We start from the raw sequence: 13,404 nt of genomic DNA on the forward strand, positions 1-13,404 counted from the left end.
TGCTCTCTTAGAACATTGAAAAATATTTTTGAAAAAAATTGAAGAAAGCAAGAAAGAGAAAATTTTAAAAATTTTAAATTTTTGGTGCCTCTTGAAATTTTTAGTTTTTTTTTTTTTGTATTTTGAGATTTTTATTTTGTGATTAAAATTGATTAATAAAATATATAATTTGAAAAAAATAAAAAATTATAAAATTAACTTTTTTTATTAATTCTTTTAATTTAAAAAGGTTAGATCATAATTAATTGTTTAAATTAAAAAATTTAGGTGAAAATTCAGGTGAAGTCGACTTCACGTGAAGTTGATATCTCAGAGCCGTTAGATAAAAATTTAGTCAAATCATCTAACTGTTTTTAAGTATCAACTTCACGTGAAGTTGATTACACTTGAATTTCTACCAAAAATTTATGTTAAATTAAAAATTAAAATTAACTATAATAAGCTAATTTATTTTATTTTATTTAATAATAATAAGTCATATATACGAAGAGTGTTAAAGAGCTGGCAACTTTTGTGATTTATAACTATTAAATAACTATCAATAATATTTTTAATAGTGTAAGACTCCTCACCTTTTTTTACTGATTACATTCTTACCAGAATTTAATAAAATTGTGTACTTTTCCAATATATAGTAGGTCTTTGCGTGATACTCAGACAACTGCCCCTTTGTTTTCTCAATTTCCTGCATCCTTTGGTTCCATCCATGAACAACAACTACACATATGAAACGGAAGATGAAGAAGACGAAGACGAAGAATCAGTGGAAGACGAAGAAGACGATGAATCACTGGAAGATGAAGAAGAAGAATCTCTGGAAGACGAAGAAGACGATGAATCACTGGAAGACGACGAAGACGATGAATCACTGGAAGATGAAGAAGAAGAATCTCTAGAAGAAGAACCTCTCGAAGAGGAAGAAGACGATGAATCACTGGAAGACGAAGAAGACGATGAATCACTGGAAGATGAAAAAGAAGAATCTCTGGAAGACGAAGAAGACGATGAATCACTGGAAGATGAAGAAGAAGAATCTCTAGAAGAATGCACCACATCACGAAAGAGAAGCCGCTTCACTACTTTGACCAAGTCAAACATCAAGAAGCTCCAAAAAACTAAAATCAATGAGGTATCATCTAATCTTTCGATAACAAAATCCGAGGCGTGCCTTTTGCTAATCCACCATGGTTGGAGCGCCACGAAGGTCGACGAGGCCTGGTTCGACGACAAAGAAAGAGTTCGGAAACTTGTTGGATTGCTCAAACACAACTCCGGAGAGATCGTAACAACCCAAACTTGTGAGATATGTTTTGATAATACGGTTTGCTTGGAGAAGAAGTTGAAATCCGCCAAGTGTGGCCACGCATACTGCGTCGATTGTTGGAAGCGCTACATCAATGAGAAGATCAAAGAAGGTCCTCATGAGTGCCTCAAGCCCATGAGATGTCCTCATCCATCTTGTGAGGCTTCTTTGGAGATTAACATGATTCGGCGATTCGCTAGCCAGCAAAACAGAAAGATGTACGATCGTTTCTTGTTACGATCTTATGTCGAAACAAGAAAGAATATAAAGTGGTGTCCAAGGCCTGATTGCGATCTTGCTGTTAGGTACAAATCAGATGGAAATTATGTTAACAAATATGTTGAAGTAAGTTGCAGGAATGGGCATAGGTTTTGCTGGGGATGCGGCGAAGATGCTCATAGACCCGTGAGTTGTGAAATGATGGCTCAGAAGAACCAAGAAAGTGGTGATTCTAAGAGCCTGCGTTGGATCTCTACTTTCACCAAGAAATGCCCTAGTTGTAAGCAACCCATTGAGAGGAACGGGGGTTGCATGCACGTAACATGCACTGTTTGCAGCTACCAATTTTGCTGGCTATGTCTTTCTGATTGGTTTCTGTGTTCCGCCCGTTGCAACCGTTTCTAGGTTCTATCATGTCTAACTCTGCAGTTTAGTTTTTAGTCAAACGCTTGTTATCACGTTGACTTTTGTTTAATTAGCACTGTTTTATGTATGAGATGAGGTGAAATAAGATGCAGACATTTTTATTATGTTGGAATCACAGAAAATGCTTCTTTTCTGTCCCTGGAGTTGGTTTAACTAAGTGGATAATAACTTAGTTTCGTAAAGTTTTTTTTTGGAGAGTAGCTTATGCATAAATAACTTGTTTTATATTTATTAAGAAATCGTTGCTTGTGTTAGTAGAAATTAAAAGAAAAGGCGGTAACGAGGAGAGTTGTTTGTTATTTAGAGAATTTTTTTTTTTTTTTAGTATTAGAGACAGATTATGCAAAATCCTTTACTATTATCAATAATTTATAAAATTATTTTGGTTTTTTGACTCTTTAATATTAAAAATGACATGTTGATCTCTAGTTAATCTTAAATGATGCAACACAATAGTAGATATCATGACATCGACCGTAATGAAAGCCTTTTTTTTTTCTTCGATTGAAACTTCTATTGTCTTCAAAGAAATTTGAAAGTAATATTCACAAAAACTACATGTTCTTGTTTTTTTATTTCTTTCTTTATTGTTGTTTGTTTTATTTGAAGTTACAAAAAAACTTGTTTTACATTTGTTAAATCAAAAGTTCATGTCTTAATATTAAGTATTTAAAATTATTGTTATTAATTATTAATACCAAAAAAATAATTATTTTTTATTATACATGTGTCTATTATAATTTTTTTTATTTTTAAAAATTATTTTATCCAATACAATTATAATATTAATACTTATGAAAATTTATTTTTAGTTTAATTTTACTAAAGAGAATTATTACGATTTTTAAAAAATAGCTTTTATAAGTTACTCTCAACGAATAAAAACTTTACCTTACCAAACCAAGCCTATATATGATAGAAATGATTGAATGCTACAAGCCTAATTATTTTTATTTTTTAAAAATTAAAATATTCTTATTATATTCTATATAATGTTTTCAAGTAAAAAAAAAAAAAAAACCGACTTTAATGAGGGTTCAAACCATCATGAAATATTTTTAAATTAAAATATATTTCAATGCTGGCAATTTAATTACACAACATTTGAATCCTTTAAAATTTTAAAATACTCTGTCTAATAAGTTTATAAATAATTAAAAATTAAATGGCAAATACATAAACGATGGATCATATAGATGCATGGCGTGTCAGGTCACTCAGCCACTCATAGTAGGGAATGTAAATCTCCTTTAAATCACCCGCGAAGCCGTTGCAGGATAAGTAAGAGAGAGAAAATCTAGAGAGAGAAACCTCGAAGCTTCTTTCAATGGCGACTCTGCGTTTCACTGACTGCTCCAACCTCACCTCCACCTTCTTCAGGCCTTCCTTACCCTCTCTCTACGCCGCAAAGTCTCGCCATTCCCAAAACCCTCAGAATCGGAACACCAGCACCGGCAGCTGCACCTTCGTTCCCAGAGCTTCTCTTCAGCCGCACCAGGACGATCAATTCTCTCTCTCCCGGAGACGTTTCATCGCCGACACTGCCGCCGTCTCGCTCTCGATTCATCAGCTCGTCGGATTCGAACAGGCTGCGAGGTCGGAGGAAGCGCTGTCGGAGTGGGAGAGAGTTTACCTCCCTATCGATCCCGGCGTCGTGCTCCTTGACATTGCGTTTGTTCCCGATGATCCCAACCACGGTATCTTACTATCGACATCTTCAATTTTTCTTTCACTTCTTTGCGCTTGCTGTATTAGAAAATGGTAGTTAGTTAGTTAAGTCTGTTATACTTGTTATTAGTTTGTTACGAGTTAGTTACTCACAGCTGTCACATGAGTGTACGAAGGATCGGCTCTAGCCTAGTTCATTTTGCTTCTATATGCTGAATTGATGTAATTGAGTTCAAATTTGAGGTCGATGCAGAGGTTCGCCCTGTTTGGGAGTTGGTGGAGTGAGTGGGAGTGAACTTGGATTTCAATGTGAGCTAGGATTAAATTCACTTTTCACTCTGTAATATTTTCTTTATTTGAGTGGGTCGATTTCTAAGCAAATTTATAGATATTCATTTTGTATGTATTTTTATCTATTGGTTTAAATGGGAGAAAAAAACGAATAATTGAGATACTAATATCTTCAGCTTCCGGATGAGCTTCTTTTCCTTTATTTATTTATTTTTTTAAAGGTGAATGTGTTTATGTTTTACTTTGGATATGGCTTCAGGTTTTTGTTTTAATTGTGTTGGGTGTAAAATGGTATTGGTTGATAGGTTTCCTTTTGGGGACTAGGCAAACCATTATGGAGACAAAAGATGGTGGAAACACTTGGGCTCCCCGTTCGATACCCTCTGCAGAGGATGAAGATTTTAATTATAGATTTAATTCCATCAGCTTCAAAGGGAAGGAAGGGTGGATAGTTGGAAAGCCTGCAATTCTATTATATACTTCTGATGCTGGAGAAAGTTGGGAAAGGATACCACTTAGTGCTCAACTTCCAGGCGATATGGTATGTCTTGTTTGGTCAGTGCTATAAAATATTGCAGTCATAGGAAGTAAGCTTTCCCTTTTATGATGATCATAGCAGCAAAGGGAAAATGAGGCCAAGAAAATATGTCACCTTTTCTTTATAGGGACCAACTAAAGCATACTCTTTTGATAAGTTTTGGTAGTTGGCTGCATATTAATATTTCAAATATATAAATAATGAATCTGTATATGTGTGTATGTATATTCAGTATGACTGTACCCTGTCAAATATTGAATTGTTTTCTCACTCTTTTGTATGGTCTGAATATTGTTTCTTGTTTTGAAATAATATCTTCAGGTATATATAAAGGCAACCGGTGAAAAGAGTGCAGAGATGGTGACTGACGAAGGTGCAATCTACGTTACATCAAACAGAGGCTACAATTGGAAGGCTGCTGTTCAGGAAACTGTGTCAGCTACTCTTAATCGGTGAGTTTCTGATAGACAGCTATGTTACTCTCATATTGCACAGATAATATTGAAATGTTAAGTTCTATAATATATGTTATATGCTTCAAAATTCATTCATTGTTTCATCTTTTACATTTTATGTATATGTTGCAACTTCACCTGCCCTTTTCATTTGTTACGGGTCATTAAGTCAAGACATTTATCTATCTATGTTGCTTCTTCAGAACAGTCTCTAGTGGTATTAGTGGTGCAAGTTATTACACCGGGACGTTCAATACTGTCAATCGCTCTCCAGATGGGAGGTATGTTGCAGTCTCAAGTCGTGGCAACTTCTATCTAACATGGGAACCTGGTCAGGTGAGGCTTTTACTTTGTGATGACATCGTTCTTTCACTTCTACTTGCCTGCTACCATACTGTGGCATTTTTGTGATGTTAATGGTTATTTTTCTCTGATTTTCAGCCATTCTGGCAGCCACATAATAGAGCAGTTGCCAGAAGAATCCAGAACATGGGATGGAGAGCTGATGGTGGTCTGTGGCTTCTTGTTCGTGGTGGTGGCCTTTATCTCAGCAAGGGCACAGGGGTGAGTAATTCTGAGAGTCAAATACTATGATATCGATATTAAGAGTAACAGTCTTCTATTTTTTCACTCCTTTCCATGTCACTCTGTCCTCTTTGCAAATCTGGTTGTATAGGCTTTTAGAACAAGAAAACATATATAAGATATTTCATTGTTTCAGTTGACCGAAGAATTTGAGGAGGTTCCAGTTCAAAGCCGAGGTTTTGGCATTCTTGATGTGGGGTATCGATCACAGGTGAAGTTTTCATGCATTCAGAGTTTTTGTTAGCTACCTAGATCTTGCATGCAACAATTTTATACGACCATTGCCTCTTCAGTTATTGTGATCCTCTTCAATTATTATTATTGTCCTTTTTTATTATTTTTTTAAGTTATGAAAGAAGAGAGTAATGAAACCTTAAGCCCTTTTTAAAAAAATGTGTATGAATCATGCATACAGGAGGAGGCTTGGGCAGCAGGTGGAAGTGGTATTCTGTTGAGAACTACTAATGGTGGCAAGTCATGGATCCGTGACAAAGCTGCTGACAACATTGCTGCAAATTTATACTCAGTGAAGTAAGTTTAATTAATTCTACACCATCCTCACCTTATAAACAATCATATTTATTTAATATTGTATCCTACAACTTCAAGCAACAAATTTACTTGGAGGCTGGGGCTTTCTTATCAACAGTTAACTCTGTCAACTTAAAACCTATATCTGTTAAGTTGTGTAAATTGAATAGGATGAAAAAATTTCAGATGAAAAAAAATATCTACGAGTTAGGATAATTAGTCAACACTGTTTGGTAACAATTTTCAGTAAAATTTTGTTGTAACTACCTACTTGCTTGCAGGTTCCTTGATGACAAGAAGGGATTTGTATTGGGGAATGATGGAGTCTTGCTTCGCTACCTTGGATGAAGCTGCAACTCAACATGGTAATATTTGATCTTTTCCTGTTTCTGGTTCAGAACTTGACATAAGCTATAGCCAACATCTTTCAATTTGGATTTAGATCCTCTTTTCACCTGCCAAGGTCATGTTCCCATTTTCACCAGGGATTGTTCATCGTGTTAACTTTTGGTATCACTTATGTTCAAAATGAACATAACATGATCATGGTCACGGTCATGTTCATATGTTCACCATTGTTTCGAACCCTTTTAGTATCGCCTGAAGTTTTCGCTCATCTAACCACCTGTCTAACTGTATAGTTTTATAATTATTTTGAGACTGAGAATTAGAAGCTACATAATATCTATTCATCCCGCCACCACCACATTTATCTGGTTTATGGGTTGGAGATTTATATCCCTTGTTATTGCTTGTAAGATTTGCCAATTTCCTCAAGCATAGGATAACTAGAGTTTGATTTCTAACTTACATGTGGAAATGTTGTAGGTTTGTCAACTGGATTGCAATTTTGTAGCTGATTACATATCCATGCTTAGTATTCATTATCTGTGGATAGAGCTTTGGGATCAAATCGACTCCCTGGTGTTGTGCCGAAAAATTTGAGGAGATATAGAAAAAAACAAACATCACAACTTGTGAAGAAAGCTGTATTATGTAATCTGAAATTGTAATTGCCATGTATGTAACTTTCACATTAAAATGCAATTTTATGCTGCGTTGTTGTACTCAAGCAGAATAGGCTATGCTAGTGGACATTGAAGTTGTGCATATTAACATCTACAAATAATCGTCCCTATAATATAATTACGAGAGATTACTCCTTCCTCAAAATAAAATAGGCATTTTTCTTTCATTTTTTAATTCATTCTTGAGGAGGGAGTTAGGGAGTACATATATGTTCTCTGAAATTTGTTGCATTAATCCTTCTTTTTTTTTCTTCTCATGATATGAAATATATAATCGTTTTATTTTATTCCTCTGGTGCTATTACCCGTGCTGCATACACAAATTCGATCCCATTAAGTTTAACTAAATAATGAAAAAATGAAACGAAGTCGAACAAATCTAAAAGTAAGATAGAAGATTTTAAAACATGAATACAAGATATAGAATTGGTGAATATAGAACTGAATGACAGTAATTTTATGTGATTCAGGTTTAATCTTGTAGTCGATTTAATAAAATGTTGGTGAGTTTGGTTTTATTGTTATCTTTGAGAGCATTTGGTTGGAAAGGAGTGACAGAGTCTTTAGAAGTCAAGAAACAGGTATTGCAGAAGTAGTCAATAAATCGATTAGGAGTTATAAAGAGTTGAGCGATATTTGATCTTTTGGGGTGTTGATAGTATTGTCGAAAATGATTAAGAATTAGTTTATTTTATCTATTTAATATTTTTTCATTGATGTTTCACTTTGTCATGTTGAATTTTTTACTTAAAAAAAAAATAATATTATACATTTCAATTCTATTTTTTTTGAAAGCATACTTGCATAAATTAAAATAAAAATGATAACAGATTTTTGTTTTATTTTCTTAATTCATTATTTATTTTTTATTATTATTTTTTTTGTTGCGTCTAAAAACATGATTATTCATTTTGATATATCAGACTGTTACCATATTTATTTACGTATTGTTCTATAAATTTTTAATGAAAAGGTAGAAATAAATAATTCTTAATCGATCAATTTTAAATAAATATAATTAATAATAATTAATTTATATTTTTAAAAATAAAAATTAAATAATCAATAATTAATAACAATTAATTATGATATGTAATTTAAAAATGTTTGTTGGTTTATTGTCTTGTCTTTATTGATTTTTTTTTTTGGTGACTGTCTTGTCTTTATTGATTATCAACTGGGATTAATTTTTAATATATATTTTAAATTATAAAAAAATCTCACTCTTTTGTTTAGTAAGAAAAATTCCCACTCTTTATTAAAAGATGAAATTGCAAAAAGAAAAAAGAAGACTACCACTAACTAATTAAACTCCTTAAAAACCCTTCCTCTGAGCGACCCGTTAAACCCAAACCCTGTTTGGAGTCCGCTCTCGGTTCCCTCTCAGCCGCCAACGACTACCTTCGCCGGCGGCCTCACCTCTGATTTCCTGAGTTGTCAAACTACTTCAACAATGGTAAGCTTAATTCTTCTCTTTATGTTCTGCTGATTTAGCTGACCTTTTCTTCTATATTTTGGATTTCGATTATTCTCTTCCCCGCGGATTGGTACTCACCCGTTTTGCATTACACAGAGGAAGAAGAAACACGGCGAGTTCCGAAGGCCTTTTGTGGTGAAGACCAACACTAACACGAAGCAGCAGCCCCATCTGGCTAGTGTGGACCCTATCACTGGCAAGAAGATCCCTAAAAGCTTCGTGTTTTCGAGAGGGAAGATTCCTGGTCCTCTCAAACAGCTTCAGATGGACCTCAGGAAGTTGATGCTTCCGTACACTGCTCTCAGCCTTAAGGTTACTCTTTCATGGCGATGCTGAGTTTTTTGCTATCATGAAATTGCTTTCTCGGTTTCTAGCTCTAATTGTTGTGTTGTGCGCTTGTGATTCGAGAATTCCGGTTAGGTCATCTTAGTTCGTAGAGCTCTTAAGGTCAAATTTAGGGATTTGGTTGAGACATTAGAGTTGTTGCTACTGTCCAATATGCAATATGGTTTGATTTTTCAACTTGTATTACTACTTAGTAGTTTTTCCTGATTTGTTAAGTAGGCATATTTCTACAGAAACAATTGGATTGGTAGAAAACCAAGAGATTAAGTTATAAACATAATATCATGTTGGGTTTGGCTCCACAATCTAGTTTCTCATACAGATTTGGAATTCATTCCTGGAACCATAAGTCTTGCAAATTATTTGTGTTGCTTAGCTTTTTAATCAAATTGTTGACAATGAAATGGATTTTAATTTATACGAGAAGATAAAGTTGGTAGTAGTAGGGATTTGTAGTCATCACGTTGAATATTTATCACTAGTTTTAAGTGTTCCACAGTGACCTGTATGTTGACTACACCCTTATGGTCTCCTTTTTACAGGAAAAGAGACGGAACAATCTAAAGGATTTTCTGAATGTTGCTGGACCTATGGGTGTCACGCATTTCCTCATATTGTCAAAAACTGCAACTGCGGCTTACCTGAGAGTTGCGACAACCCCGCAGGGACCCACTCTTACGTTTAAGATAAATGAATACTCATTGGCAGCTGATGTTGCTAAATCTCAGTTGCATCCCCGCTGCCCAAAAGATCTTTTTACGAAGTCTGCTTTGGTAACGTATTCCTCTCATACACAGATCCAACTATGGTTGTGTAGCTTAAAATTTACAAAATAAGGAATGCCTCAACTGCTTTGATACCATTACATCTTCTGTTATTCAAATTTCATCTCAAGTATTAACACAAAGTTTGCCAATGGGATGCAACTAAAGTGCTTAATTTTTTATAAAAAAAGATGTTGGTTATTATTAAGCCTTTTTCCCCCAAACTTTTATGATATTATTACTGTCAAGTTGGAGGCTGATGGGATAGTGAAGAACTCTAGATGACATTGTTATTATACCAAATAGAAATCTGCTGTGATGTCTCTTCTCTGGTTATTGTCATAACTGTTCGTGATGGTAATTAGTATATGGGGAATATATCACTGTTGCAACTGTTAAATTAGGGATTAGATTGTGTAGTCACATACTGCTTGTTATATAGTAACTATCAATAAGTCTTGATATGGGTTCATTTTTCATCCCATATTGATGTCTCTGTATTTTCTTGTCAGATTGTACTTTCTGGATTTGTGAGTGGAGATCTACCTCTAAAGCTTACAACTAACATGTTTCAGAATATATTTCCAACAATTGATGTTAAAACAGTGAGTTTTACTGATACATATGCATCATTAACTTACTTGACGCTCAAGTTCTTCTTTTAATTTGTGACATATACTGTTCTAGGTTAAGCTCTCTTCTTGCCAAAGGATCGTGTTGCTTAATTACAACAAAGACACTAAGCAAATTGATTTTCGGCATTATTCAATAAGATTACAACCAATAGGTGTTTCACGCAGAATAAGAAAATTTGTGCAGAACCATCAGGTGCCAGATCTAAGGAATCTTCAAGATGTGAGTGATTTCGTGACAAAGTAAGTCCCTTGATTATCTACTTAAGCCTTCATTTTCCCATTTGAAGAATAGATATAATCCATTTCTAACATTTCCACTCATTATTTCCTTCTTCAAACTGGTAAATATGATCTCTTTTAGGAGTAAGATTTGTATTGAATAGATCCTATATTCCTATTTAACTTGCCCTTAATTTTCATATGAATTGTATTATGCACAGAAAATAAGAATGCTTTTTTTTTTGTTTTTCCTTTTCATTCTATTAATTCTCACATCCACTTTGATTTTTAAGAGCTGGCTATGGATCAGAAAGTGAAGCAGATGAAGAAGCTGCAACTGTAACTTTGTCTAGCGATATTGGTAGAGTTAACCGTGCTTCGATGAAAAGTGCTGTCAAGCTTCAAGAAATTGGTCCCAGGATGACTCTTCAACTAGTTAAAGTTGAAAAGGGACTTTGTTCAGGAGAAGTCCTTTTCAGCGAATATGGTATATCATCTTGCAATTGCATATCCTTGTTATCTGTACTTCCTCGGAAACTCGCAAATTCATTCATTTTCTTCTCTTTCCTATTCCTTCATCGTTCCTTAGTCCTTCTGTTATATGTACCTTCGTTTTAAATTCTCTACTAGTTTGCATCTTGTCTCTTAATGCCTTTTCCTTTTGATAATACCTCCTCCTCATCTCATTTTTTTGCCTGTATTTCTTCTTCCCTGTTAGGGAAACCTGGTGACAAAGGAAAACATGATGATGAAGATAATGAGATGCAGGACAATGAAGATGAAGATGATTCAGAAGGTAGTGAAGATCAAGATGGCAATGGTTCTGAAGTTGATGAAGATGAAGGCCATGAAGAACTTGATTGAGGGAAATGGTGGTATTCAGTTTTAGTGTTCTGAAAGTTATGAATGAATTAATTAATGGTGGTATTCAGTTAGAAAGTTGCCACCAGAAATTTTTCATTAGCCATTCTAGTGGCCTCGTATAAATTTTGTTTGGGTTATATATAAATTTTGTTTGAAGAAGTTAAGTTTATATATATTTAGAGTAACAAAAACCGGCTTTAACTCTTCTCGTGTTAAGACACTTTTTCCAGGTATTTTATTCGGCTGAAACTTAGTTATGCCAATTCTATTATCAACAATAAGCAGGAATCCTTTAAAATGATGCGCTTTAAAAATTGGTCATTGATGTTTGTTAAATTCTAACTACACATTTTTTAGGATATATCTAAATAATTGTAGAGAGATATAAAATGGTCAAAATATTGCATTGAAAATTACTGGAATACAAACTTTTAATTAAATAACTTTCTTTATTAAATATATTGAATTTACGCAATGCAGTAAATGAAACAATAATAAATATACGTTATATGTATAAGTCTTTTTGAGTAATGTTATATATCTAAGTTTTTTTATAAATTAAATTTAACTAAGTTAAACAAAAAGATTTAAAATAATATTAGAGTAATTTGATTAATAAAAAAGATTTGAATATATAGCATTATTCTAAGTCTTTTTGTAATCAAATTCAACTAAGTTAACGCAAGTTTAACAAAATAAAATTTGTACATGTTTCATCACTTCTCTTTTTCTCCGCTTCCTTAGCACAAAAATCTCTATTGTAAAGCACAAAAATTTATGGACATAACAAAAAAATTTGTGTACATAGCACATAATTTTTTGTACAAACGCAAATTTATTGATATAACAGAAAAATTTTTGTACATAGCATAAATTTTTATTCATAGTAAAAAAATTGTTACATAAATTTTTGCTACGAATGTAATTTGTTAGTTGGATGAGTCAATTTTCTCAACACGTGATCTTTTAAAAATTTGTGCTGTGCACGAAAATTGTGCTGTGCGTCAAAAGTTTATGTTCTGTTCACCAAAATTTCTGTACTGTATGTATTTTGTTAGTTAGATATTAATATTTTGGTTTAATTACTCTGTTGGTCCTTATAGTTTAGCAAAATTTTCAATTAGGTCCCTACACTTTTTTTCCTTTCAATTGGGTCCCTGCCCCCAATTTTTTTCAATTAGGTCCCTATTGACGGTAAACGTTACAAAAAAAACGTTAAGATTGTGTGATATAACCATTATAACCCTCAGTTATCCCTTACAAATGAAGGAGACTCAGTAGGGATCTGAGTTCTATCTCTCTTCTTTTCGCCTCTTCCTCAAACTTCTGCTCGTCTCTTTGCAACCCTTACCCTTACTATGTCAATACTCATAGATCAGAGTCAGTTATCTTCAGGAGTCTGTAGTTCCAGAACCCTCATCAAGAAGAGACATCTTTGTTTTTGTGGTGAGGCAGTTGCTGTGATGTCTTCTTCGGCAGTAGCAAGCCATGAAAGAAGGTATGTTGGTTGTGGGAGAATGCCAAAATGCAAGTTCTTCGAGTAGATTGATGATGAAGAAGATGAGAAGAGCGGATGGTTGAAGCAAAAGGAAAGGAGGGTTCGGTGCTTTTGTGGAGACACTCTGATTCTTCGTAGTTCAAGTACATCAAAAAATCCAAACAGAAGATTCATTTCTTGCCCTAATAGGAGATGCAAGTTTTTTGAGTGAGTTGATGGGAAAGAAAAAAAGATATCTGGAGAAGATGCAGTGAACAGTTCACAGCAAGTACTTGGAAGGGTTAGAGAATTGGAGGCACAAGAAAGGAAGATAGACAGATTAAGTGTGGATCTAGAGAGATTAATTGCAGAGGTTGGAGAAGTAGATGCCTGGGTAGGAAGGTTATGTGCTGAGCTGAGTTCAGTGGAGCAGCAATTTGCTAAGATGGAAGATAGTATGAAAAAGCAATACAAGATGCTAATTATGCTGGGCTTGATATTAGGTGTTTTGATTGTTGCAGTGTTATATGTAAAGATGTAGAAAGCATGGCTGTTATGATAATGTAATAGTCTATATAA

The 13,404-nt window shown here is 34.0% G+C and overlaps 2 protein-coding genes across 2 annotated transcripts; both read left to right on the forward strand.

Moving 5' to 3' along the window:
* The first annotated feature begins 3,034 nt into the window (after positions 1-3,034).
* LOC112789192 (photosystem II stability/assembly factor HCF136, chloroplastic) lies at positions 3,035-7,194 on the forward strand. Its single transcript, XM_025830979.3, has 9 exons — positions 3,035-3,645; positions 4,213-4,448; positions 4,767-4,897; positions 5,104-5,236; positions 5,342-5,464; positions 5,622-5,696; positions 5,901-6,016; positions 6,298-6,381; positions 6,845-7,194. The coding sequence occupies exons 1-8, from the start codon at positions 3,276-3,278 to the stop codon at positions 6,362-6,364; spliced, it is 1,251 nt and encodes a 416-aa protein (XP_025686764.1). The 5' UTR covers positions 3,035-3,275; the 3' UTR covers positions 6,365-6,381; positions 6,845-7,194.
* Positions 7,195-8,281: 1,087 nt separating this feature from the next.
* Positions 8,282-11,539, forward strand: LOC112789193 (peter Pan-like protein). The gene is made up of 7 exons (XM_025830980.3): positions 8,282-8,500; positions 8,618-8,833; positions 9,409-9,639; positions 10,143-10,235; positions 10,318-10,505; positions 10,778-10,971; positions 11,203-11,539. Exons 1-7 carry the CDS (start codon positions 8,498-8,500, stop codon positions 11,346-11,348), a joined length of 1,071 nt encoding a protein of 356 aa, XP_025686765.1. The 5' UTR covers positions 8,282-8,497; the 3' UTR covers positions 11,349-11,539.
* The last annotated feature ends 1,865 nt before the right edge of the window (positions 11,540-13,404 follow it).

Source organism: Arachis hypogaea, chromosome 3 (genome assembly GCF_003086295.3).
Source record: "Arachis hypogaea cultivar Tifrunner chromosome 3, arahy.Tifrunner.gnm2.J5K5, whole genome shotgun sequence".
NCBI lineage: Eukaryota > Viridiplantae > Streptophyta > Magnoliopsida > Fabales > Fabaceae > Arachis > Arachis hypogaea.

What these genes read in the sequence shown, in the direction of transcription:
- LOC112789193 (XM_025830980.3), top strand. An exon ending in ACACTGCTCTCAGCCTTAAG is followed by an intron (nt 8,834 to 9,408) that starts GTTACTCTTTCA and finishes TCCTTTTTACAG; the next exon opens with GAAAAGAGACGGAACAATCT. An exon ending in GTGAGTGATTTCGTGACAAA is followed by an intron (nt 10,506 to 10,777) that starts GTAAGTCCCTTG and finishes TTGATTTTTAAG; the next exon opens with AGCTGGCTATGGATCAGAAA.
- LOC112789192 (XM_025830979.3), top strand. Translation starts at nt 3,276, where the DNA reads ATGGCGACTCTGCGTTTCACTGACTGCTCCAACCTCACCTCCACCTTC. An exon ending in GTGTCAGCTACTCTTAATCG is followed by an intron (nt 4,898 to 5,103) that starts GTGAGTTTCTGA and finishes TTGCTTCTTCAG; the next exon opens with AACAGTCTCTAGTGGTATTA. An exon ending in ATGTGGGGTATCGATCACAG is followed by an intron (nt 5,697 to 5,900) that starts GTGAAGTTTTCA and finishes TCATGCATACAG; the next exon opens with GAGGAGGCTTGGGCAGCAGG.